The sequence below is a fragment of the Plecotus auritus genome (assembly GCF_963455305.1).
Source record: "Plecotus auritus genome assembly, chromosome: 8".
Lineage (NCBI taxonomy): Eukaryota > Metazoa > Chordata > Mammalia > Chiroptera > Vespertilionidae > Plecotus > Plecotus auritus.
This window is the reverse complement of record NC_137782.1, coordinates 72,824,042-72,851,231: the sequence shown is the minus strand read 5'-3', so window position 1 is coordinate 72,851,231 and position 27,190 is coordinate 72,824,042. Positions and strand designations below refer to the sequence as shown.

The window sequence follows — 27,190 nt, the reverse complement described above, 5'->3', positions numbered from 1 at the left end:
ACATTTTCTTGTGTACAGCTTATCACTAAACAATTATTTCATTTAATTTAATCACTACCTTTGAATACCTTTGAAACCCTTTCTAGGATAGAAACCCTTTTGGGATAGGAACTGAAAAGTAATAAGTGTATGCAATAATATTTTGTGCATAAATTGCCAAACCCTGGAATATTTGGAAAGAATCAGAAAGCTGATTGCAAAGTGCTAAAATATTTGGAAAGAATCAGAAAATTGAGTTTGGGCCTCCAATACACTAAGCTCATATGTCCTAGATGAAATTTCCCTCATCCTTTCATTTCACTGGCCTCTCCTGCATCCACTTTAATGAAACAAGAGCTGTTTCTGCAATAAGGGTAACAGCAGAGGAGACAAGGCGCCAGAAAATATCCCTTTCATTGGCAAAGTGTATTTATGCTAAATTCTTAGAAAATGGCCTTTCATGAGTTCACTTAGAATAAATGCCTTCACATGCTGGAATGCAGGGCACAATGTCCAGGTAACAAACCCTGAATAAGCAGGTGGTTAGGCCAGGCCATCACTCCCGAAAAGTTCAATAGTAAAGAAATGATTTTTCTCTGTCAATCTAGGAATTAGTTTACTGTCTGATCCGTTTTAAACTGGTTACCACTAGCTTCAATGTGTAAATGTTTAGGCCATGGAGTACCATCCTTTCCTCAAAGAGAGGAAAATGTTAATTCAGGGCAGAGTACCTTTCTGTAAAATAAAAGAGCCAATTGAGAATTTTTTTAAAAAAAATATTTTAAAAGTATTTTCTTTAAGAAATAACAACTACCTCAATGGGCCTAAGGTTAAGGGAGGCTGTGGCTCATTTAAAATAGTTTGCTACTTGAATTCTGATATAATGCAATTCCTTAAAATCTTTTTATGATGTGATACAGGGGTCCCTAGTTCCCAGTTAACTACTCTTTTAAGTATCTATTTGAAGTTATCTGCATATTCACTTAAAGATGTGTTGGAACTAAGGAAAATTGATATTAATTACCCTTGGGGTAGGGGGTGGGGAGAGAGTGGGGTAGCCGGTTTATTGTGCTTCAAAGGAAGCATTGCTGGTGCACAGCTGAGGTCCTGAGAGGCACCTGGGTGTTCTGATGTTGTAAGCTTGGTTTGTTTCTATGACTGTTTTTGTGAAAACATTGCAAGACATCCCCCCAGCGCCCCCCCCCCCCACTCCAGAACAGGAAAGGGGGAAAGTCTTCAGTATTGGAAAGGGGCTAGCATGGTAACTTAGGGAGCAATATGTTAGTTATGCCTTTATTACTCCACTAGCGACAACTTCTGGGAGGAGTGGCTTCAACATGTCTTTCCTAAAGGACCCCTCCAGGACCACATGTCATACTAGGCATGACCTTAGCTGGGCAGTGTCCTGAGTAATTCCTTTAGGGTGGGAAATGCTGGGAATTCCATTGTTAAAGTGTACTATCTCAATGTGCAAGTATTCACTGGTCAGGATCCACGGACTGTGGCCTGCGGCGTTACCTTGGGTGCCACCTTGGCAGGTGGGCCTGGTTGCACAGGGCTAGGAGCTTGGAGGGGCGCTGGGGCCGCGGACTCCAGACTTGAAATCTTCCGGGGCAGAGAATGGAGCTGTGAGAAGACCTCAGCCTGGAAGCCTACGATGCCTGGCACCAGGGTGGTCTCCGTGGCACATTCGCACAGCTGCTCCGGGTTTAGAGGTGGGAGAGAAAACCCCTGCCCAGTTGCAAAGAGGAGATACACACGGGCGCCAAAGCGGGAAAGGGGGGTCAATTCCGAGGGTGCTGGGTTGAGCAAGTTCCGGCTACAGCGACAGGGACTTTTAAGGACCAGAAAGAAAGAGGAAGAAAGCCCCTGGCAGAGACTTTCTTTGGAGCGCCCACGCCCAGGAAGTCCCTGCAAAGCCTGCTTTGGGGCGGGGAGTGTGGGCGGTGTGATCCGGCCGCTCTCCCGACCTCGAGCCTTTTCGGGTCCTTCTCCCATCCTCAGAAAAGTCAGGAAACTTGGGGTGGGGTGTAGGGTGTTCCACAAGGGAGAGGGAGGAGGCCGGTTACAGAGGCATCGCTATCGCTCCTCTCCTTTTCTCTCTCTTTTTCTTTTTTAAACCGCCAGTGCTGTATCCACAAGGAAAGGAAATGACCCCGAAGTGCCTCAGCGGCCCAGTTTCCAGGAGCAAAGTCGGGGGGATGCTGCGCTCCAGGCCCAGGGCCTCGCGGGGATCCTGACCACAACTGGGTCCTTGGACAAATCCTCCCGGATCCGCGCGAGGTTTTCCAGGAGAAGAGGTTCCAGCGAGGCTGAGACCGGAGGCTCGGGGCGCGCGGCCGGGCGGAGGCGGCCCCTGCTGGCGGGGTTGGCAGGAGCTCGGGATCTCGGCGGGTTCGGCCCCGGGAACCGGCGGTGAGGAGGTGGACTGACTCTCCGGGGCCCCTTCGTGGAAGTCCCTGTTGCCCAGCGAAGCTCTGGCAGAGAGAAGTGGGACTGAAACCTACCCGGAGCGCTCAGGCCTGCATGAGGCCCAGGGCCGGGAGGTTCGGGTTTGGTTTTGATTTTTAATCTGGGGGTTGGGGACCAGAGCGCAGGGCATTATGTACCCTAAGTTAAGTCGCAACTTGAAGGGAACCCCAATCATCTATCTTAATGGAGGTCTCCAGCGACAAATAAACGATCCATCTCTCAGCGGCAAGTCCACAGACGCTGACCCAAGGCCCCGGCTGCACACCGCCGCCCCCTCCTGAGAGCCCCCTTAGGGTGCGTCTCGCGGCTGCCCGAGGTGGCTTGTCCCCGCCTCTTTCCCCTTCTCCCAGGGACAAGGCCAGGTACGAACTCTGGGAGGCCCCACACCTGAAACGCCGTGGACACCCTCCTGATATTCTCTTCAAAATAAAACGAACACTAAGTCTCAAAATAAGGAAATGAAAGCACGACATCCAGATTTTTCCTTGGCCACTCCATGGTCATTTTTAATTCACAAGCAAATTCGCGGGTGCCCGAGCCTTGCCCAGGCCTGTGATATCCCCCAGATCCCTGCCTCCCCAGGTTTGTCTGCTGGAGCTGCGCGTCGCCCAGCAGCCCTGGTGGCATCCGCGTGTGGCCTCGAGGTCCAAACCTATTTCTTCCCCGGGAGGTTCTTTGTGTTTCCAATTCTCCCCGGCCCGTTCTTTTTTTCTTTTTCTTTTTCCCCCTTTTCTTTCAGTTGTCAGCAAAGCAGCTGGGTCTGTAGAGGTTGTGGCCACCGCCTCGCCCACGGCCTCTGGACTCAACCAGGTCTTGGAGCCCCGGTCACCAAAGCCACTGGGAGCAATGCACGCCCCCCCCCCCCCGCCCCGCCCCGCCCCCCGGAGGTCGGGAGCCTCGCTGGCTGCCACTGCGCCGTATTCCCGGGGGACTTGGTGGAGGAGCACAGATGGGGGACGCCTCTGGCGGGCTCTGTGGGCCAGCTGATGGATCGTCTCATTTCCAGACTTGATGGGCCGGAACCTGGGCTGGCGGGGAGGTGGGGGAAGGGGAGCGCATTGTCCTGTGCGGGAGTGTGTGTGTGTGTGGGCGGGGGGACGCGGGAGGGGCTCTGGGTGCTGAATTTTGTCTGTGGTGTGGTGGCGGCGGCGGTATACATATCACAAAGGAAGACCCGGATCACCCCACTTCCAATAACGCGTAATTATCCCTTTCCCGGTGCTCTGTTCCGGGCACCGCGCTGCGTCTCTATCCCGGGCCCGGATAACCGCGGGGCTGCGTGCTGCGTCCCTGGGGCTCCTGGCGGCGCACCGCCTCTTCTCCCCGGGGCTGCGGCGTCCTGCCGCGCGGCGCTGTGGGCAGCCTTTCCCCCGGGAGGCTGAGAGGACAGGACTCGCCCTCCACGTGCCTGGGAAGAGCCCTGGGCGGGGGCGGAGGGGAAGGGTGAAAGCCGCAGTGCAGGGACCAAAAAGCCTCCATTCTGGGTCCATCTAAGGTCTTGATTCTCGCGGGCAGGGAGCATGAGATGAAGTCAGCGGGACTGGAGTTGAGAGTCCCTATGAAGGATGTTGTAGAAAAGTGGGTGGAAAGTGCACATTGCAATGCTTGCATCTCGCTGTCCGACCCTCCAGCGTGGCCAAGAAAGCCAGGAGGTCCTGGGGAGGGCAAAGTAGCTTGTCCCTGTCCTGGCACCTCAGGTGGGAGTGGGAGGGGGAGAGGAACCCAGGCACGAGGCTAGGCTTGGATGAGAGAAGGACAACAGACTGGAGAAGGTGAGGTCACTGGGGATCCTGCTTCTGGGTCATACTTGTGAGGTGTGTGTGTGTGTTTTTTCTTTCAGCTCCTGAAGTTTTCTCAGCAACTGAGCTCCCACTCTGCTCCAGGCATTCATCTGGGCTGGGCCTTGGAGGACGCTCAGGGGATCAGGTCTGTGATATCCGGATACCCAATCTTTGCCCCTGGGCAAAGTACCCCAACCCCTTCCCACACTCATCCCAGCTGCTGGGAAAGTCACCACTCTCTAGGGAGCCAAGACAGCTTCACATGGATCAAGGCATCTAGACCAAGCACAACTCAAAGACCAAAGTGTGGTCCTTGGACAGTAGCACACCTTCTCTTAGATCCTACAGAACCTCAGGGCACACGCACCAGCCCTACTGAATCAGAATCTGCATTTAAAAGGGTTATCCTGGGGGTGTGCCTCTACGTTGGAGAAGCCCTGGCCTAATTTATAGAACCCGACCTTAGCCACTGCCGACTTGTCCCACTGTGCATTTCCCAGCCTCATCGTCATCATCTGTCAAACAGAAGTTGTTTGGGAGGTCCTAGGGGACCTCTTATCACACCTGGACCCACTTCATACCAATGACATTAGAATCTCCAGTTGGTGCAGCCCAGGCAGCAGTACATTTTTGAAGTGTCCGTAGGTGATTCTAACAGCAACCGGGAATAACTAATGGAGAAATACCCACTTTTACAGATGAGCTCAGATACCTCCTGAGCTGTATGCAAGAGAGTGGTACAATGGTTAAGGCCTCTGGGCTCTGTAGCCTGATTCATTCTGGCTTCAGCAGGTGTGGCCTTGACCAGCTAATAACCTCGCTGGCTCAGTTTCCTTATCTGTAAAATGAAGTTAATAATAATGACTACCACATAGGGTGTGGTGCAGACTTAGAATCAAATATTTAGAATAAAATTTAAGAAATGTTAACTTATAAGGTCAAGTTCCTCAGTCCTTCCTTTTAAACCATAATGGGAAACTACTTATTATCTCACTTCCCTTTCAACCTGCCCCACATTTCAGGGCACAACAGCTTAATCTTGCTTCAATATTTAAACCTATTTAAAAAAACAAACAAAACATTTTATACATGAAAACTAATATTTTAAATCCCTTAGCAATTTAGTAAACCTGATCCTCAGAGAAAGTTGATTTCTCTACCTCCAGTTATTGTATTCCCAGTCCACCAGTTTTAGAAGCATGAATGAAGTGTGCTTTCACCTCTGTGTCTGGCCACAGCAGCCACTGAATAAAAAGCCTGGAGGGCTTGTTAAGAGACAGATGGCAGGGCCACACCCAGAGATCCTGATTCTGTAGGATTTGGGGAGGGGCCTAGCAATTGAATATCTAACACCCTCCCTCCCCCCAATAATGCTGATGCTTCTGGTCTGAGGGGATCACAGTGTGAGAATCACATTGCCAAATGAATGGTCTGCTTTCCTAGAAATCTCAACAGCAGCACTGTCGAATAGAAATATAATGCAAACCACAATTATAAGTTTAGCTATTCTGGTAGATACATTTTATTTTTTATTTATTTATTTTAATTGTAATATATTTGACATGTAACATTATATAAATTGAAGATGTATAAGATGTTGATTTGATACATTTATATATTGTAGCATGATTGCCATTGTAGTGATAGTCAGCACCTCTATTATGTCACATAATTATAATCTCTTTTTTTGTGGTGGGAATGATTAAAATATAGTCTCTGGATCTGAAAACTATATGGTAGATGTACTTCTCACAGCCTGGTAGTTAACCCAAGTGCTGCTCAAGGCTGCACATTTCTTCCCTCCAAGAGGATGAAATTGGAAACAGACCTTGAAAACAGATATTGCTCCTTTTTATGTGGTTGTAATAGTACAGTTCACACATCTCTGGCTATATGTTTATAACATTATACCGTGGTTAATGTTCTGTTTTCCCTGCTAGTTGAGAACTCTATAAGGACAATTTATATAACTCCCCAACACCTATCAGGTCTGGAACATCACAGATGCACAGTAAGGTTTTCTTTTTTTAAAAAAATTGTTATTTTATTTTATTTAAATTTCTTTATTTATTAAGGTATTACATCTGTGTCCTCATCCCCCGATTACCCCCCAATCCTTCCCACTCATGCCCTCACCCCGCTGTTGTCTGTGTCCATTGGTTAGGCTTATTGCATGCATACAAGTCCTTTGGTTGATCTCTTCCCCTTACCCACACCCTCCCCTACCTTCCTTCTGAGGTTTGACAGTCTGATTGCTGCTTCTCTGTCACCGTAAGGTTTTTTGATAGACTTTGTTACTTCCAGGAGTCACTATTGTCCACCATGTGCATGAAATTAAGGTACTTTGTAATCATAATGTTTTATAAGGATTCATACATTATTGGTGGTTGAGGTACATTATATAAACAAACATTTATGGCTACTTATCAGATACTGTTTTCTAAATAGATCGACATGACACTAGGCATTTTTCTGTCTTTAGACCTTGATCTTTGCCATTTCTTCTACTGGGAATGCCCTTCTCTCTCCCTCCACATCCCCATGACTCTATCACTCACCTCCATCCAGTCTGTCTTCAAATATCACTTTATCAATGAGGTTTTCCCAGGATATCCTATTTCCAGTGCTATCCTCTCTGTCCCCCACACCTATACTCCCCATCCTTCTTCCTAGCTTGATTCTTTCCTTATAACATATAACTTTTTAAACCTTCTGTATTTCATTAAATCTACAGTGTTGCATAATTGAGCCACACCATTATTTTATGTATTATGAAGAAAGGAAAAAATGCTGCCAATTAAGCTATGATATGTCATTTATTAAGACTCATTCTGACTTCAGGGTATTAAAGTGCAAAAAAAAAAAAAAGGCACCTTATGTACCTTAGAATCAACCCAATATAGTACTCGCAAAATGCATTCATTTATATTATTTATTGTCTGGCCTAATTTCAGTAGAACAAAGATTTCAATCTTCTTTTTTCTATTTTATGATTTGAGAGATAGAGGAAAAGATGAGAGAGATTTGTTGTTCCACTTATTTATGCATTCATTGGTTGATTCTTATATATGTACCCTGATTGGGGATCAAATCCGCAACCTTGGGATATAAGGATGACGCTCAAACCAACTGAGCTACCAGGCAGGGCTCTAGGATGACTTTTTAAATGAATCAGAATTTTTTGAAATATCAGAGGGGGCAGGGAAAAAGGCAGTAAGGGGCTTTTAATTTCCTGAACACAGCTTTCTGAGGTCTGAATAAAATAGAGTTTAGAAGTTTTTATGTAGCTTTATAAATACATAAAACAGGAAAGTAACCACTTTTTGGTCACTTTTTTGGTGCCTAAGCTTGCCCTCTTGTTCTTAGAGGAGCCTGGTGTAGAAGGAATGTAGTGTATTTGTTCTCTTTCAGGGGTTAAATGTGCTTTTGACAAAAGGCCAAAGAGTTGCAAAAGGTTAATGTTCTGAGAATCAAAGGGCTTTAGGCCAAACCAAAGTTATGGAGCTAATTTTAAAGACTGATTTAGAATCACAGGGTGGCATAGCTGGAGTGAGCCACAGAGGAGAATTTCTCCAGCCCAATTCTTGTTCCAAGGAGGAAACTGAGGCTTGGAGGGATGAAGTCCTGGGATACATCTTTCCTGCTTCCAGTTTTTACACCCCACCAGTAAAAATGAAAACAGGGCCTGAGAACATGTTGCCCTTTTGGCAAGACTCAGCCTCCCTTTCCTATTCCTCAACACTCACAGCTTCACCACCAGCACGCCCTGGAAACCATGGAGCCAATCCTCATGTGCCCTTTATCCCTACCTATGCCAGGCACTCCAGGGCCCCACCCCCAGGTCCTCCTCACACAGCTCTGAAAAATCTCTTACTGACATCATCTCCCATCCCTCCCGTCTTCTGAAACTCAAGATCAGTCATCAGCAATTTCCTTAAACCCTCAACTTCCCTGAAAATTTCCCTCACCTGTTTGCTCTCTGATCTGGATCTCATATGAAGACATTCCTTTCTGAGCAAACTCTCAAGAGGGAGCTATTATCTCCCAAAATCCTCACACTGGGTCTGAAGTCTGGTGTGTGTCCTCTTTGCTTCTTATGGCTGTTTCCAAACTATTCACTTCTATTCCCTCCCTAAGGCCCCTACTGCCCCAGCTTTGAATTTAATATCAACAGATTGTAACTCCACTCCTTCTCCTGATATTACCATGCACTGTTGCCGCATCCCAAACCTGGAGCATGTCTCATCTCTGAATATTTAAGCTACTGAATCACTCTCACTCTCTGTCATTCCTACTTATTCATGGTGGTTTCTGTATCCATGGAGATGACTGTCTAACACTGTAGCCTCTAACTCATCAAGCTCCTCTCCACTAACAGTCTCATCTAACATCCTATGTTAGCCACTTAATCCATGGTCCAATTTCCTTCTAGTCACTGCTCCATTTCTCTGCTTCCCTTCTTAGCACAACTCTTAAAAATAATTCTCTACACTCATTATCTCCACATTCTCTCTTCCCATTCTCCTGAATCCACTTCATTTTTATTCCCACAGTCCATGCTAGCTGGTTTTGTTGGGGCATGACAGTCTTTTGATGAGTCAGCTTGGTTAGGCGAAGATAGTACATAAAACAGTAATTTAAGTGTTCCTGTGAAGATGTTTTGTAGATATGACTGAAGTCCAGAATCAGTGTTTTGTTTTTTTTTAAGCAAGGGAGACATTTTAGGTGATGATAGACCTCATCCAACCAGTTGAAGGCTTTAAAGCTTCTCTAAAGAAAAAAACCTGCCTGTGGAAACAAGCTTCAGCCCATGCCTGTGAGTGACAGCCTGTCTTTCCCAATAGCCTTTCAAATTCAGACTACCTAGCTAACCCCCACACTTGCAGAAGCCAATTCCTCACAACAAATATAAGATATGACTCCTTCTGCCTAACATATATTTTCTTTCTGTTCTGTTTGAACCCTAACTGGTTAAACCCTAACGGACACATGAGGTTTTTCATGAGTTCCAAGTTGCCAAATCCTCAGGTCTTACATAACTGATCAGCAGAATTTGACACAGTGATCGTGTCCTCATTCTTAAGCACTTTCAGAATACTGCACTCCCTGGTGACTCACGGATCACTGGCTGTCTCACAGCTCCCTTTGGTGGTTCCTCTTCACATGCCCTAAATCTTAAGTTGGAATGCCTAGTCCTCAGACCTCTTCTCTTCTCTTTCCACACTCAGTTGGTTATATTAGTCAGTCTTGTTTCTTTAAATGAAATGTATATGTTGATGATCTCAAAGGTTCACCACAAGTAAATCAACTGCCTAGTCAACATCTCCACTGAAATATATAAAGGCATTTCAAGCTGGACATGTCCATGATAGTTAATTTTATGTGTTTACTTGGCAAGGATATGGTGCCCAGATGTTTAGTCAAACACCAAATTCAATGTTGTGAAGGTATTTTTTATTTAGATGTGAGCAAAATTTAAATCAGTAGATTTTGAATAAAGCAGATTACCCTTTGTAATGTGGGTGGGTCTTATCCAATCACTTGAAGGCCATCAGAGAAAAAAGGCTAAGTTTGTTTTTTTTTCCTGAGGAGGAGGGGATTCTGCCTCCTGACTGTCTTCAGTCTCGAGCTGCAGGATCAGCTCTTCCTTGAATCTCCAGCCTGCTGGCACACCCTGAAAATTTCAGGTTTGCCAGCATCCATATCATGTGAGCCAATTCCTTAAAATAAATATCTCTCTCTCTCTCTCTCTCTCTCTCTCTCTCTCTCTATATATATATATATATATATATATATATATATATATATATATACACACACACACACACACACACACACACACACACACACACACACTCTATTGGTTCTGTTTCTTTGGAGAACCCTAATACAATGTCCCAAACCCAAAAATCCTAATTTCTCCTCTGTCCCCTCCCCCTAAAACCCTGTTCCGCTCAACCTTCCCCATTACAATTAGCAGCAACTCCAGTTGTTCAGACCAAAAGTTTCTAAACCACCAGTGACTTCTCCAGTCCCCTCTCCCCACATCCAATTCATCAGCCATTGTTGCCATCTCTCCCTTTAAACCAGATTCATGACCTGACCATTTTTCATCATGTTTATTGCTATCTCTCTGGTCTATGCCACCATTACCTCTCATCTAGATAAACAAACAAACTAGTTAGTCCCCTCTTTCTGCCTTGGCCTTTCTTTATATTGTATCAAGAGTGATTCCATAGTATAGGTAAGACCATGTCACTCTCTCTTCAAAACTCTGAAGTAGCCATTTCATTCAGATGAAAAAGCCAAGCCATAAGGATCTATGTGATGTGTCCACTATTACCTCCACTATGGTCACCTTCACCCCCTTCACTTACCTCACATTCTGGACATTCTCCTGCCTCAGGCCTTTTGCTCTTGCTCCCTCTTCTGGAAATGCTCATCAAGAAGAATTAAGTTTGGCTGTGAGAGATGGAAAACCCAGCACAACTGTGGCTGAAAGGAGACAGCAGTGTATTTCTCTCAAAGGAAAGTCCAGGGGTCATGGCTCCAGGCCTGGTAGACTATTCCCTGGTCTCAGAGACTCAGGCTTCTCCACATGGAAAGGCCTTCATTCTCAATGACCCTTCATGGTCCAACTAGCAGGAAAGAGCAAAATGCACAGGAAAAAGTGGGTCAAAGAGACAATAGTTGTTTTTTTGTTTTTTGTTTTAGGGAGAGAGAGAGTGGAAGGGAGGGGAAGAGACAGAGAGAGAAAGAGAAGCATTTATGTGAGAGAGACACATCGACTAGCTGCCGCCCCCACCCCCCCACCCCCCCCCCCGGCCCAACACATGCCCCAAGCCCACAACCAAGGCACATGCCCCTGACATAAATTGAACCCAGGACCTCTTAGTCCGAGGGCCAACTCTCCATCCACCGAGCCAAAGCAGCCAGGGTGACAACTGTTGTCTTTTAAAAGTCAGCTAAAGCATCTACTGGACACTTCCCCTGACATTCCATTGCCCAGAACATAGTTGCATGATTATACCTTGCTTCAAGGAAGCCTGGGAAATGTAGTCTTTCATCTGAGATGTCATGAACCTTGCTGAAATTCAGAAGTTCTATTCTTGAAGAAGATGGAGGGAAGGATATTGGGAGAAATGTCAGAAGTCTCTGTCTCAGTATCTATTAGAAAGACAAAGATGCCTAGTGTGGCTTGTATAGAGAGGCATGGAATTATATTTGAGAGACTAGGTAGGGGTAGAAGACTATTTATAAAGATGGTTGCCAAAATTTCCTCCCATTCTTGTACATTTATGTCACTCCTTCAGTCATGAGGCAGGTCCAGCCAGATTGGTGTGGCTTGGTGGTTGAGCATCGATCTATGAACCAGGAGGTCACAGTTGGATTCCTGGTCAGGACACATGCCTGGGTTTCAGATTTGATCCCCAGTAGAGAACGTGCAGGAGACATCAGTGATGATAAAGAATCAATGATTCTTTATCATCACTGATGTTTCTCTCTCTCTCTCTCCCTCTCCCTTCCTCTCTGAAATTTAATATCTATATCTATATCTATATCTATATCTATATCTATATCTATCTCTATCTCTATCTCTATCTCTATCTCTATATCTATATTTATATCTATATCTATATCTATATCTAAAGATTATATGTAAAGGTTAGAGAGGGAGGGAGGGAGAGAGAGAGAGAGAGAGAGAGAGAGGTGTATGTTCCCTCTCTCTGAGTCTGGGCTGCCTTTGTGACTTGCTTTGACAACAGAATAGGTGAAATAATGAAAAGTTTGACTTAAGCTTTAAGAATACTGGCAGCTTCCTTTGCTTTCGTCTTGAGATTCAGTTGCCAAGAAAATAAGCTTGAAATTAATCATTAAATGCACAGAGACTAGCTCAGCCAGGGTAGCTCAGTGGTGAGTGTTGACCTATGAACCAAGAGGTCATGATTTGATTACCAGTCAGGGCACATGCCTGGGATTCTAGCTTGATCTCCAATAGGGGCATGCAGGAGGCAGCCAATTTATGGTTCTTTCTCATTGTTGGTGTTTCTATCTCTCTCCCTCTCCCTTCCTCTCTGAAATCAATAAAGAACGTATTTTTAAAAAATGCCCAGAGACCAGGTAGAGAGGGAGAAGCCCAGGCAGCCATCCCAGTTGAGCTACCAGACATGTGAGTAAAGCCATGTTGGACATTTCAGCCCCATTTGCGTTGACATTAGCCTATATACCAAACGGAGCAGCGAAACTGGTCAGCTGTTCTTCCACTGAACATCATGAGAAATAATAAATTGCTGTTGCTATAAGCACTAAGTTTGGGGATTGTTTGTTATGCAACAATAGATAACTAAAATAGTAGGGACCAGATCATGTGACGCTTCAGGAAAGGATTTTGGCTTTTATTTTTAGTTTAGAGGAAACATTAGAGGATTTTAAGCAGATTACATGATACAATTTATACTTCAAGAGAGTCACTGTGCTACTGTGTGGAGAAAGGGTCATAGTGGCTCAAGAGTAAATGGAAATGAAAGCAGGAGCATATTACAATTGTCAAAGTGAGACATGACAGTGGCCACAACCATGGGGATTATCCCAGCAGCGGTTTAGAAGTGGTTCCATTCCAGTAAGAGAGGAAGAGCCTATAATACTTACTCATAGATTAGACCAAAGGGATCAGAGAAAAAGTAATGAAAGATTATTCTAGAATTTTAACCTGAGGCTGGAGAGATGGTAAATACCATTAGTATCTGAAATATGAAAGAGCAGGTAAAAACCCAGGAATTCTGTTTTGAATGACTTAAGTTTGCTGTACCTATTATGTATCTCATGACAGCAACAAGTGAAGATTGGTGAGGAGGAATTGCTAGACATACAAATTTGTGAGTCTGATTATGAAGGATCCTTCTTGCTACTTCAAGGCTGAGCAGCTATGCCCTGCCCCTTAGTGCAGTGTCCACTTTCTCATAGAAATGCAAATTATTAGTGATCCTGAATATTGGAATTTCACCTTGAAAAGTAAATTTAGAAAAGCATCTTGTCCTTAAACAGTCCCTGGCACACACATGCACTGGACCTGGGATGATTAATGGGCAAGATTGTTCATGACCCACTTATGGGCTGTTTCTTCCATTATAAACTGTTTGAAATCTGGAAGGCTGCCTGGATTCCATTTCAACTGGAAACACTAGCATAATTTTAATTTTATAAGTCACCAACCAACCAACCAACCAAACAAACAAACAAACAAACAAAAAAACAAACCATAAAAAGATGCCACTCAGTCATATCTCTAGAGTTTTGTTGTTATTAAAATTCATGCACTGGAGTGGGGGGGTGTCCCTCAGCCCAGCCTGCACCCTCTCCAATATGGGACATCCCTCTCACAATACAGGACCGCTGGCTCCCAACCGCTCGCCTGCCTGCCAGCCTGATTGCCCCTAACCGCTTCTGCCTGCCAGCCTGATCACCCCCTAACCACTTCCCTGCCAGCCTGATCAATGCCTAACTGCTCCCCTGCCGGCCCAATCCCCCCCAACTGCCCTCCCCTGCAGGCCCAGTCCCTGCCAACTGCCCTCCCCTGCCAGCCTGGCCACCCCCAACTGCCCTCCCCTGAAGGCCAGGTCCCCCCCAACTGCCCTTCCCTGTAGGCCTGGTCCCCGCCAACTGCCCTCCCCTGCCAGCCTGGTCCCCCCCAACTGCCCTCCCCTGCAGGCCTGGTCCCTTCAACTTTCCTCCCCTGTTTTCCCCTAACTGCCCTCCCTTGCACGCCTGGTCCCCCCCAACTGCCCTCCCCTGCAGGCCTGGTACCCCCCAACTGCCCTCCCCTGCAGGCCTGGTCCCCCCAACTGCTCTCCTCTGCTGGCCTGGTCACCCCAACTGCCCTCCCCTGCATGCCTGGTCATCCCTAACTGCCCTCCCCTGTTTTCCCCTAACTGCCCTCCCTTGCACGCCTGGTCCCCCCCAACTGCCCTCCCCTACAGGCCTGGTCCCCCTCAACTGCCCTCCCCTGCAGACCTGGTTGCCCCCAACTGCCCTCCCCTGAAGGCCTGATCACCCACAACTGCCATCCCCTGTAGACCTGGTCACCCCCAACTGTCCTCCCCTGAAGGCCTGGTTGCCCCCAACTGCCCTCCTCTGCCAGCCTGGTTGCCCCTAACTGCCCTCCCCTGTAGGCCTGGTTCCCCCCAACTTCCCTTCCTCCCCTGCAGGCCCAGTCGCCCCCAACTGCCCTCCCCTGACAGCCATCTTGTGACCACATGGGAGCAGCCATCTTTGACCATATGGGGGTAGCCATCTTGTTTGAGGGTGTGATGGTCAATTTGCATATTACCTCTTTATTATATAGGATAGCACAGATTATGGCATCTGTATATGCTATGTTTTCTGTCCTATTAGTTAAAATGTATGAGATGGCAAATAAAGATCCAGAACTGGTTAGCTCTCACTGGGTTTGGTGATAAACTTTGATCACTCAAGAACCACTTATAAATTATTCATGACTTTTATTAATGTTGTCTACATTTCTCATTGTATAGCTTCCAGACCAGTGAAAGAGAAAAAAGGAGGAAAATACTAATTAATATTTATTTTTTAAATATTTTTTTTATTGATTTCAGAGAGGAAAGGAGGAAAGGGGGATAGAGATAGTGAGAGAGATCAATGATAGAGAAAATCATTGATTATCTGACTTCTGCACACCCTCTACTAGGGATCAAGTCGACAACTCAGGCATGTGCCCTGACCGGGAATCAAATCATGACCTCCTGGTTCATAGGTTGATGCTCAACCACTGAGCCAATGCCGGCCAGGCAATTAATATATATATTTTTTTCTGATTGACTAATGCATTAAGCAAATATCCAGACTCGTCTTGTTGCCTGACATTGAGGAGTTAGCTGTCTAATAGGAAAGACAATACACATATGTGGACATTTGGCACACTCCGGCAGCTGTAAGTTCAACTTATTTATTTTAATCACAATAAGTCTTTTAATCAAAAGTCTCTTCCTTCGATACCACTAACTGTCCAAGGTAGAGGGGAAGGAAGCCCAGTGCAGCAGACACTGGTGGTGCCCTACTCTTCTCACCTGTCCCCTGCAGCTTTGGGGCATGGTCTGATTCCTGCTTCCTGACTCAAGCACTGTGGCTTCTTCCGGAAGGGTTTCTCAGGAAGGGTTTCTCAGGAAAGGTTTCTCAGGAAGGGTTTCTCAGTGGCAGGAGCTTGCTCAGCCCTTGTTATGCTGGGGAGTTACTGCCCTCAAAAGCAACCCTCACCAAAGAAAGGAGAAAGCCAGAGGATAAATATCCCTTTGAGCCTTTGAACTCTAGCCGGTTTGGCTCAGTGGATGGAGCGTAGGCCTGTGGACTGAAGGGTCCCAGGTTTGATTCCCAGTCAAGGGCATCTACCCCAGACCCTGGTGGGGACATGTATGGGAGGCAACAAATCAATATGTCTCACATTAGTGTTTCTCTCTCTGTGTCTCTCCCTCTCCCTTCCACTCTCTCTAGAAATCAATGGAAAAATACCCTTAGGTGAGGATTAACAAAAAACAAACAAAAAATACACCTTTGATCTCACCCAGGGACAATCCAGAGGTGAGAGCTACACTGTCCCCCAGGTTCCCAGCAGGATCGAGCCCCAGTTGTCCATAGCAGTAACATCCCCCCATAAGTACACCTTTATTGCTCTACCCTCCGAACCCCTCTCTATGTTTCCTGGAGTCACCTCCCAAATAAAGCACTAGTCTGCTCTTTGGAGGACACACATTGAGATGTGCAGCATCACTTCCTTCCCTGCTTTCGGACTATTCAATGCCACTGGGAGGCCCTGGGGAGTGAGGAGCCTCCCACCCCCAGTCGAAGAGGTCCCTGCAGCTGTTCCTGTCCTAGCAGCATGGCTGGACTCCAAGGCAGCACCTTACTCCTAGAAAGGCTGTAACAGTCAGGCAGTCTTCCCATCAGAGGTTCTGCCGCTGCCGGAGCCCCTCAAAGCCTGTGTCCTGGAGGGCCCTTTATTACTTCTCTCACAAAGCGGGAGAACTGGGTTTTCACCACCTGGCTCCTCGACTTGGGGCCTTTCCATCTTCTTCTCTTCTGTTTACTCAGTGGGTGAGATCCAGGGCCAGCAAACTTCCTCTGCAAAGGGCAAGATGGTAAATACTTCAGACTTTGTGGGTTGGACAGTCTCTGCCTGGTTTAACCCTGCTGTTGTCACATGAAAGCAGCCATAGGTCATATGTAAATGGTTGGGTGTGGCCATGTCCCAGTACATCTTTATAGACACTGGAATTTAAATTTTAGGAGTCAAAAATTTTCTTTCATTTCCCCCCAACTGCTTAGAAATGTGAAACTGTTCTCACCTCTTGGGCTATACAAAAACAGGTAGCAGGTCAGATTTGGCCAGTGGGCCATAATTTACTAATTCCTAGGCTACACTTTTGAAAGCAAAGTTCTGTTTAGATATTATTATGCTGCTGAACTCCATTTTGACTGGTATTATTTAAATAAAATCTAATTAATGTTAGGAACGTGTTGGATTTACTAGTTCCAATGTATCATTGACAAATAAATCCTTCTAGGGCAGGGATAATATCCCTTTGCATTTTCCCTGACACACCTCATGGGGTGGTATGCACAAATTAATTAATAATAGCACCAAAAGCAAAAAGCTAATTAATTATGTGTTCTTTACTGTGCTATGTGCTGTAAACTCAATCACTATGTGACTCACTCAATCACTTCCTCATTCGAAGAAGAAATGATGAAACCTGCACTAACAGGTTGCCATGAAAATTAATTGAAATTGTCTCTGTGACAGTGCTCTGTTCATTGTAATTGTAAAATGTCAAGTGGTATTGTGATCATGGTTTTAGGTATAAAATATGATGATCTCTGCTACAGGGTGGTGCTTTTGTGTAGAAGAGAAATTTGGAAACTGGAGCATAAATGGGTCCTATCCTTTAATCATCTGCTGTGTGGCTTTGTGACCTTGGACTCAACAAGTTTTACAACAAGTATAATGGTGATGAGGTTCTCAACTTGCCTGTAACATGGGGATAAACCGAGAGCAATTTTTTAAATACTATAAACATGTAAAATTTCACTAAGGGTCTGTGCTAGGAGGGTGTGTGTGTGTGTGTGTGTGTACTATGTTTTAGGATCATTCTGATTCCCCTAAAGCTATTGGGTCACGGTGTGAGTGATTAGGTGTACAATATTAAACTGGCCTCCTTTGGATAATTTTTTCCAAATTTAATCTTGGTGGAAACTTTAAGGGGGGGGGGAAGTTCCTCAAAAATTTCTAGGATGAAGTAGCATGGGGACTATTCCTTGTCCCAAATTTCCAAGAAAGTAACGTGAATAAGTATAAATAGTATCATTTAAAAAGATAGGTGCAGCCACCTATTTTTTTCCTTTAACATAAAAGCAATGATGCTACTATTTTTAACCATCCCCTGGCTCCCTCCCTTAGTATTTTTTTCATTATTCTAACCTATGAAGCAGAACACTTTTTATGAAATACTAAAGATGGTGGCTCATAAAAATTCATCCCAGAGGCACTACGCAGAAGTTACTATGACATTAAAGATGAAATTATTAAAGTTTGTGCTTGGGATTTTGTTAAATGTCAAGCATAAATGAAAAGCAGAAACACGTGGTCTTCTGATAGATTTACAGAAGTGATGGAGACGCTATTGAGGGGTTGGGATGAGGCATCCATAAGATCACCTCAACACTAAAATAATATAGGACATTCCCTCATCACTCTTCATGATCACAAATAATGTTGATGGTACACATTATTCAGTGCCTTTTGGCCACTAGGATAGTCAGACTGCTTTGAAAGGATGCTAAAAATAAGATTAGAGATTTGTTTTTCTTGAAATTGAGAAACAGCAAGTAAGTTTATTTAAGCCTTTCATTCAGGTTTTCAGAAATTGCCTGCCTAAAAGGCCACAATGACAAATCCTTCATTCTGCCTCACAGAAAATAATTTAAAGAGTTATTTGATAATTATTTACTATCTGTTCTTTGCAAAGCAAATGAACAAAGCCTGAAAAGAAATTAGTCTGGGCTGGTGGAAAAGTCATATGCTTGAATAGCTTTTACAGTATAAGTGGATGAATTCAGAAGGACAGATTATTGCTTGGGGGAATGAGTTAAGTTGTGGAGGTGAAATTTTTGGAGGTTGCTTTTAAGAAATGATAGAATATCATCATGTGATATGTCTAGAAAAGATATGTGCTCTGTGTGTGTGAACACAGAAGAGGGATATGTTCAGACTGTCTAGGTTAGTAGGCAGGCTGGGGGTCAACCAATGAACCAGGAGGTCTCAGTTCAATTCCATCAGGGCACAAACCCAGGTTTGCAGGCTTAAACCCCAGTGGGGATCTTGCAGGAGACAGCAATCAATGGTTCTCTATCATCATTGATGTTTCTCTTTCTTCCTCTCTGAAATCAATAAAAATATATTTTTAAAAAAACCCTGTATGCCAATATCAGTAATTTCAACAGGTAGTGGATAAGAATTCAGCACTTACGAGCATAATGGTAATATGATCAGAGCTGTCATTTGGGGAGATTAATCCATCTGTAGAAGTGATTCTAAGGACAAGCAATTCAATAGGAAGATACTAAAAATTCTGGGTATTGAGGAATGAGAGGAGAGAGGAGCTTCTAAGATAGCGTAGAATTCATAGGTTTTATCAACAGATGAGGTGTGGGAGCAAATGAGGTGGAGCAGATATAAAATTCCAAGGTTATAGATTATTAAAATAAACAGAAAGGATGGATAAAGGGTCTCTACTTTTGATTAATCACATAAAATGTGCATGCGGGCCATTTGTGTCACTCTAAACATCGGAGAGGAAGAAGCAAGACCTCCAGAATGGGAAGGAAACTCTAACAGTGGATTTGACTTTGAAGTAATTGAATATGCCTCTGAAATAAAGTGTTCTTTAAGCTGGAAGAGACTGGGTTATTTTTAATTGGCAAGATATTTTTTCCTTCTTAAAAAAGGAGAATGCAGGATTTGTGTACAATATAAACTTGTAATAGAAAGTAAAATACAACTATGTGTTGTACATTTTATCCCATTACAATGGCTTTTTTGGGGGGCAGGCAGTAAGATGTCTAAATACTAAAAATAATCTGTGGTAAAGAAAAAATGTGTTCTGAATAGAACACTGAAATAAAAGTATTTATGGTAGTACAGGAGGATGAAAAGCCAGAGAGGAAATAATCAGAAAAATGGGAAAATAAGGAGTATCTCTCAGAAGCAAAGAGTGACAGATTCCGCCAGGTGCTCCACAGATCCATGAGCTCACCTGAGCTCCAGGAAGAAGCCATTGGATCTGAGGAGGAGACATTTGGAATCTTTGAAGATTGGCAATCCATGCCCTGGCCGGTGTGACTCGGTGGTTAAAGCATCGACCCAAGCACTAAAGAACTGCGGGTTCATTTCATGGTCAAGGGCATGCATACCTGGGTTGCAGGCTCGAGCCCTGTTTGGGAGGCAACCAATTGATGTGTCTCTCTCACATCAATGTCTCTCTCTCTCTCTCTCTCTCTCTCTGTCTCTCTCTCTCTCTCTCTCTCTCTTTCTCTTCTTCCCTCCCACCACTCCCTTCTCTCCCTCCCACTCTCTATAAAAGTCAATGGAAAAAATATCCTCCAGTGAGGATTTAAAAAAAAAAAAAGATTGGCAATTTAATTGTGGTGCTATTTTAATAACCATAATTTTTCATGGGATGCTAGTGCTGAAAGATATGTAGTCTAACTCCATTATCTTACAGAGAAGGACATTTGGATGGAGCCAGAGAAATTTCACAGAAGCCAATTCAAACTGTCAATATGAGCTAAAGAAAAACAAGTATTTTTATACTTGGGAGTCAACCAAATCAGCCTGTTTTGCATCATTTGGGAGGAAAAATGTTTCGGGGGCATTAATAAGCCCCCTTTTGAAAGCGATGAAGTGATGATCTCTATTACTTAAGAAAAAGGCAAAATGTTGACTGGAAAGCATCCTTGGGAGCAAATACTCTGACAGGTGATTAGGTGTTTTAACTTTTTATTAGAGAAGTTGGAAGTTTAATTTTATTATTGATGAGAACATACTTTTCTCTGCTTTGTTCAGAGGAATACAGAATCAATTTGTACAAGCATATACAACAATTCAGTTGGTGTGTGGTGTCCCAGAATCAGCAATCTGATTGGTTCGAGACTACCGGCTTTCCTTGCGCTCCTCTCAGCTTTAGCAGCCAGCCAGCTCAATTCCCAGCGGAATACTTTTCATGCGCTGTCTGCAACACCACTACAGCGGGCTGAAAGACCATGCAGATTAACACTGTAGCAAATTGTTTGGATATTTTAACAGACATAAAAAGGTTATTTCCTGATATGAAATTCTGAAAATCTGCATAAATATTTTTGTGTAAAATTAAATTAGTTATGTATTTTTTTCTGAAACTAGAAGTTAAAGTATCAAGAATGCCCACATAATTCATATACACATATATATAGACTTTTTTGTTATGCTAAAAGTCTTAAGAGTCAAATTATATTCTGTGCCATACATTTATTTAACCATTATTGATTTGGCGGTAGGTTATCTGTGTCTGTACGGATAAGTCTTAATTGGTGCTTGTGTATCATGCAAACATAGTTCTAGTAGTCCTGTTTACTAATCTTGTCATGTGGCAATACTTAGATGATCTGCTCTATAACAGTGTAAATTAGGAGTATAAATACTTTATACATGGTCACATTTACAAATATTTGCCAATACCACTTCACAATCTTGAAGGTGGAATAGTGAATTATAAGAGCTGGAATCGGCTGAAACAATTCCTAGAAAGCAATGTCAGGTGTAAACTTTCTTAAACGTGCCTAACAAGAGTTTTCCTTTGAGCACTGATGAGCTTTGGCACAGGTACACTGCTCTATTTTTCTAATAATTTCCACAACTTTCACAGGAAATTAGCTTCTTATGGCATGGTAGAGACATGGCACTTACTGATGAGGTAACTTAGATGTAGAAAAATTCCGCAAAATTATTTGTCTAGCCGATCACCAATTCTGCTGACGAATTTGTTGACAGAGTTTTGTTTTTCTCTCTAGTGCATGCAGTTGAAGTTAAATTGCTAATGCACTATTTTTGCTTCAGCTCAAACATGTCCCAATGCATCTTGAAGCAGAGTTGTTAACACCAAGCTCACTTACTTGTGATGGTATTTTTATAGTGAACATGTTTAAGTTGTATTGTCAATGGTTAAACTCTGCCTTAAGGAATGGTAATTTTGGTGGGTTTGTAGCTACTTTTAGTTGACCAAGGAAATTCAATATGTGAACTAGAAGTATATAAGTCAGTGGTTTCGGGTAACAGCTTGTCTATACATAAAGGGGACAAACACAAAAGACAACTTTCTTCCATGGACTTTGTATTTAGCTGTTTGGGGGTGAGCTTTTGATGTTGTGGGTTTTGCTGCCTCAGTTTGTGTTCTGGAGTTTCATACTACTGTTGTTGGTCTGCGGTCCATCTCGGCTTCCAATTTCACCATCTGCTGCATCTCCTTCGCCTGTAACATCAGAAACATGGCCTTACATGTGGAAATCATTTCCTGAAGGCATAGACCATCCCTGGCCTCTCTTCTGTAAATCTGATGCTGTGAGAGGTCTATGTACCATCAGCATCAGCATCGCCTGAGATCACCTGAGGAAGGCAGAATCATGGATTCTATCCCAGACCTACTGAGTCAGAATCTGCATCTTAACACATTGCAGACCAGTAGTTTTATTGCTAGCTTTACCCAGTGGCCAAATAAGTTTCTATTGAACGAGTAAAAAAAAAACATTTATATAAATGTTAAAGGCATGCTTTAAAATTAAATACCCATTGCATTTGAAGTTATTTATTACATGTTCTTACAAGCTAGTATCTTTTAAAAGTATGATACTTTGTAAAACACTGCGTAATATGAAGCGAGAATTCTCGTGATTTGTCTGCAATGTGTTAATAGGATCCCCAGGGTATTTTTATGTTCATTAAAGCTTGAGAAGAATTGGTCTACACAGTTTCAGGAAAACCATTTGAAAAGAGGCTGAGCCAGTCACTTGATATTTAGACTATGTTGCGTCCAAATGTGTGTTTGATTTAGTTTCTACAGATTGACATGTTGCCTTGACTGTGCATAGATTATTTGATCATTTTTAGAATAAGTATTGCTTATGCATGATTTATTCACAAATAGCCTGAAATTTAATTAAAAGTCCTTCCCTTGGAATTTAACTGATGGAGAAGTTTAGGTGGGAGGATATTGGTTTGGCTGGAGTATCCTGCAAATAGATGTTCCAGGAATATGTAGGGTCCCTGGAATTCTATTGTCCAAAAATCTATCCCTACAACTCTTATTTCTCTGGGATAATTAATTTTTTTACCAGTTACCCCCAGGAAGTAGGCCATGGTGAGCTCAATCTCATGAATTAAGACTATCACTAAGACAACCAGCTGATTTGGGAGGTAAAAAGAAGTCAGATGGGGGCAAGGTTCTGGTGACAAATAATGGATTGGCAATACAAGGAAAAACAATTGGTTCATTTAAACTTTTACTTTCCATCTGGATACTTTTGCCCAATCATGTATCTTTTGGAGGATTAAAGTTCCCCTCTTCTCTTTTAGTGACACACCACTTTGAAATAAAAGACTTTTAAGAATGGAATAATGGATATATAAAGATATAACTCAGAGGAGGATATTTGAAGTTCTTGATGTTACTATTGATGTCTACTTAGATATTACAAATAAATGGTCAGTAGGAGGTTTGGTCAAGTCTATAGATCATATTCTGAGTATGTAAATGTCCCAAACAAAGTCCTGTATAAAATTAGTTTAACCCATGAACCATACAGTGATTTTCTTATTCTTATTTTTATGTTAAAAATTAAAATTTCATTTTGGTGAGAATGACTATAACAATGCCAAAGAATTATATCTTTCTGCTTACACTTGGGATGGATGGTTTCCTTTGCCCAGATATTTTTTATGCCTAAGGTATAATAATACTCTAATAGAGAAATGAAGAAATGGAGAAAAATATACAAACATGAAACTATGACAAACGGTATTCATAAAAGATGATAGTGAAACATTATCAGTACTAAAAATTAAATATATTTTATATTTTGTTAAGTAGTAATAAAGGATTTCCTATGATTCTCCCCCTTTAGCATTTAAAGACAAATTGAACACAGTTGAGAAGGAAGAACCATATGGCATTAAAAGATTATTCCAAGAGCAAAGTTCTCATATGAGCAGGGTGACCATTTATTCCCATTTGCATGGACAATCCCAGCTTATGTCTATAGTGCTGGCAATTATGAACAGCACCCTTCTTTTACTCTCAAAACTATCCTGGTTCAAACAATCAATTATATGGCCACCTTAATTATGATGGGTGATTAAGGTCTTTGGCAGACTGGATCTAGCAGAAAGCATGACAAGAGTCATTGCCGAACGCCATCATATAATGCTCCTGCACACAGACCATAGCTCTCTGTCATTAAAACCACTGATGAACTTTTAGTGGGGTGCTTTAAAAATTAACTCCAGTCATAGTAGTGTTTGTGAAACATCTGAGTCCATGACCAGGCTTAGTTGTGGTTGGTCCAAATGATAATGGTTCTTGCTGCCTGGGTATGTCTTCATTACCATGACTCGAGTTTCCCAGTCTGTGATAGGAAATGCTGCTAAAACTCCATCATAAATAATTCTTTAAAGATTTGGGGCATTTCAGTTTGAATATTACGTCAAAAATCCAGGCATGAAAGAATCAAGCTTTTATATCCAAACCCTTGAAATAATAATTCATTTATGACCAGGATTCCACGATGCAAATCATAAATGGAAACTACCCCGAGAATGCTGATGTAGTTGAGAAGGAAAGCAACGTCTCGCTGATCAGAATTTCAGTCCTACCTTGAGTTTGGGACACTGCGTGACAGGATTTCAAAAGCTGTTTGTACAAAAATAGTCATGTCAAAATTGAGTCATACATACAAAACAAATAAAATAAATGAATACTGAAGTGAACTTGAGAAATGAATGCAAAAACCATATACAGAAAAGCAAAAGGCTAAGAATAAAACATGTATACAACCATTAGTGATACCTTTCCCCGAGTTGATCTCAACATATAAAACAAAAAACAACAAAAAACAACAAAAAACAACCGATGCCTGTTAGCCTGGACTGTGCCTCTCCTCTGTAGCAGTGAGTGGGGAGCTCTCCCTCCAGCGAGATTCCTCACCTCTCCCTATAAAATGATAGGAATGATGACAAAAACCAACTCTTAAAACTTGGGTATGAAAGGAATAAAGCTGTTAGTGTTTGAAATGGTTCATGTCAAGATGGGGATGCAATGTTGTGTGGTTGGGAGGTCTATGGGGAAACTTAAACAGAACTATGGAGTTTTATTAGTAAACTAGAGGGCCGGTCCACGAAATTCGTGCATGGGGGGGGGGGGGGTCCCCTTCCTCAGCCCAACCTGCACCCTCTCCAATCTGGGACCCCTTGGGGGATGTCCGACTTCCGGTTTAGGCCTGATCCTGGGGACTGATCGGGCCTAAACTGGCAGTCGGACATCCCTCTCACAATCTTGGACTGCTGGCTCCTAATCGCTCACCTGCCTGTCTGCCTGGTCGCCTGTAACTGCCCCCCCCTCCCCCGCCACCGGCCTGATTGCCCCTAACTGACGCCCCCTACTGGCCAGGTTGCTCCCAACTGCCCCTTCTCTGCCAGCCTGGTTGCTCCTAACTGCCCCCTCTGCCGGCCTAATCACCCCCAACTGCCCCTCCCTGCCGGTCTGGTCGCCCCCAACTGCACACGCCCCCACTGGCCTGGTTGCCCCTAACTGCCCCACCCACCCCCTGCCGGCCTGGTTGCCCCATGCAGCCTGCTGTTCAGTTGTTTGGTTGTCTCTCACTAACCCCCCTGCCAGCCTGGTCGCCCCTAACTGCCACCCCCCCCCACTGGCCTGGTCACCCCACATAGCCTGCTGTTCAGTCATTTGGTCGCCCCCAACTGCCCGCCCCCCCCACTGGCCTGGTCGCCCCATGCAGCCTGCTTGTTTAGTCGTTTGGTCATCCCTCACTAACCTCCCTGCTGGCCTGGTCACCCCTCACTGCTTACTTGTTTAGTCATTTGGTCGTCCCTCACTAACCGCCCTGCCAGCCTGGTTGCCCCATGCAGCCTGCTTGCCCCACGCAGCCTGCTTATTCAGTCGTTTGGATGTCCCTCACTAACCTCCCTGCCAGCCTGGTTGTAGGCAGCCATCTTGTGAGGATCAGTTTGCATATTACCTCTTTATTATATAGGATGAATGACTGGCTGACCAAGTAGGCAAGGCCTTTAGGTGGCTTTAAAAAGGACATATGAGTTAGGATCCAGAATCAGGCAGGACCAAAATATACTAAAACTTGATTGTTTCTTCTAGCGCCCTCCACATGGGTCTACCTAACTAAACAGACCCACTCCATGCTTTGCTTTGGGGGAATGGGAGAATTTAAAGGAGCAGGGTCACAGGGAAGCAGTAAGAAACCTGATAGGGAGATACTATTGGAGAATGTTAAAATGAATTTGTCTTTGGCTTAGAGACAGAATAGTCTTGGGGTTTAACAATGGTTTGGGAGATTATTAGGAAAGTTTGTGGGGACAAACTTATCTGGAGACAGGAACTGCTTTCTGCCAGTGAAATGATTAATTGATTATTGAGGTATCTGTCCTACATGGTTCCAGACCTTGTCTTATGAGAGGAAAAACCGAAGTCACTGTTTGTACCTTCCCCTCTGTGTCCGTGAGAGTGTTGTAACATACTGACAAACTGAATTGAGGGCAAAAAATATATACTAGAAAGATCCGATTGACTTTGTTATAAAATAGGTCATAATTGTATAGCAAAGCTTAACACAGAAACTTAAGTCCAAATTCCACATCTGTCAGATGCATCAATATATCTTGAATTTCTTTTCATTGAATTTAATTAAATCTCCATCAAACCTCAAGCCTCCTCGTGTTCTGTGTTTCCCTAAGCTTCAGTGACTCAAAGTATCAGTTGTGGGTGGCAGACATTACTTATGACATATTAAAAGGCATATATGGATTTTTGGAACAAAAAAACCACTATCCTCCCAGTATGATCCAATCAACATAGTTACTACTAATCCAATAATTTAATACCAGAACTCTGGTATGGTTAGAATTATCCATGTCTTAGGATAATAAAAGCTCAAAGTGGTTTTTAAAAAATGTACTTTATTTAGCACTGAAACTAAAAAACACTAGGTAATTGTATTCCCTAGCTCCGAAAAACACCATTATTACAGTGATGAGTAATTTTAGCACATTTACAGTCTTTAGTCAAACTTGTTGCTAAGCAACATAATCATTTCTAAGTCATTTCTTAATTTAGTTAAGTGAAACATAACCGTGCCTTACCTTCATTGTGCCTTCTTCTAAGGCATCCTTATCCCACCCAGACCCGATCACTAAAGTAGATTCTAATGTTTTGGAAATGGTGGCTTTACCTTTATTCATAGTCCCATTTCCCCAGGGAACATTTCCTGAGAAGTGCTTTAAGAGCAAAAACATAAACTAGGTAATTTGTACCAGAACTTGATGTATCTATGAGTTGGTCAAATGACTTGGACCCATGGGACAATAAACATTGACTGTCCCCCTTAGGGATCTGTGGACTGTTCATGAAAAGAAGCATTTCGCTGAAAAGGAAATGTGAAACATAACTCAGAAGTACGGTCACGAATAAACCATCTGTCCCCCAAAAGTAAAGAATCTGAAACAAAATGATGAATTTATTTGTTATCCAATTGCAATGTACAATAAACCAGATTTTATGGTTTTGTTTTACTTTCTCAAAGGTGTATTTTTTAGCGTAATCCTACTTAAGGGT

General features: G+C 43.5%; 1 protein-coding gene and 1 long non-coding RNA gene across 17 annotated transcripts in view; one reads left to right on the top strand and one right to left on the bottom strand.

The window, feature by feature from the left end:
* The first annotated feature begins 3,387 nt into the window (after positions 1–3,387).
* Positions 3,388–27,190, top strand: part of LOC308256051 — a 35,343-nt gene continuing 11,540 nt past the window's right edge. Inside the window, exons 1-2 of one of the 2 annotated variants that reach the window (XR_013961402.1) lie at positions 3,388–3,490; positions 4,292–4,377. This is a non-coding gene — a long non-coding RNA (uncharacterized lncRNA). Of the gene's footprint in view, positions 3,491–3,571; positions 3,652–4,291; positions 4,378–27,190 lie in introns of those variants that run through there. The other variant, XR_013961403.1, reaches the window with a different exon arrangement.
* The window catches only part of PLCB4 (phospholipase C beta 4), a 400,050-nt gene continuing 393,142 nt past the window's right edge, over positions 20,283–27,190 (bottom strand). For 8 of the 15 annotated variants that reach the window (XM_080683985.1, XM_080683990.1, XM_080683987.1 and 5 more), the window contains 2 exons: positions 24,202–24,238; positions 20,283–21,805 (listed from right to left, as the gene is read on the bottom strand). In XM_080683985.1, the coding sequence (XP_080540111.1) occupies positions 21,717–21,805; positions 24,202–24,238 (126 nt within the window). In that variant the 3' untranslated portion in view covers positions 20,283–21,716. The remainder of the gene's footprint in view (positions 21,806–24,201; positions 24,239–27,190) is intronic. The other 7 variants (XM_080683992.1, XM_080683982.1, XM_080683979.1 and 4 more) reach the window with 1 other exon arrangement.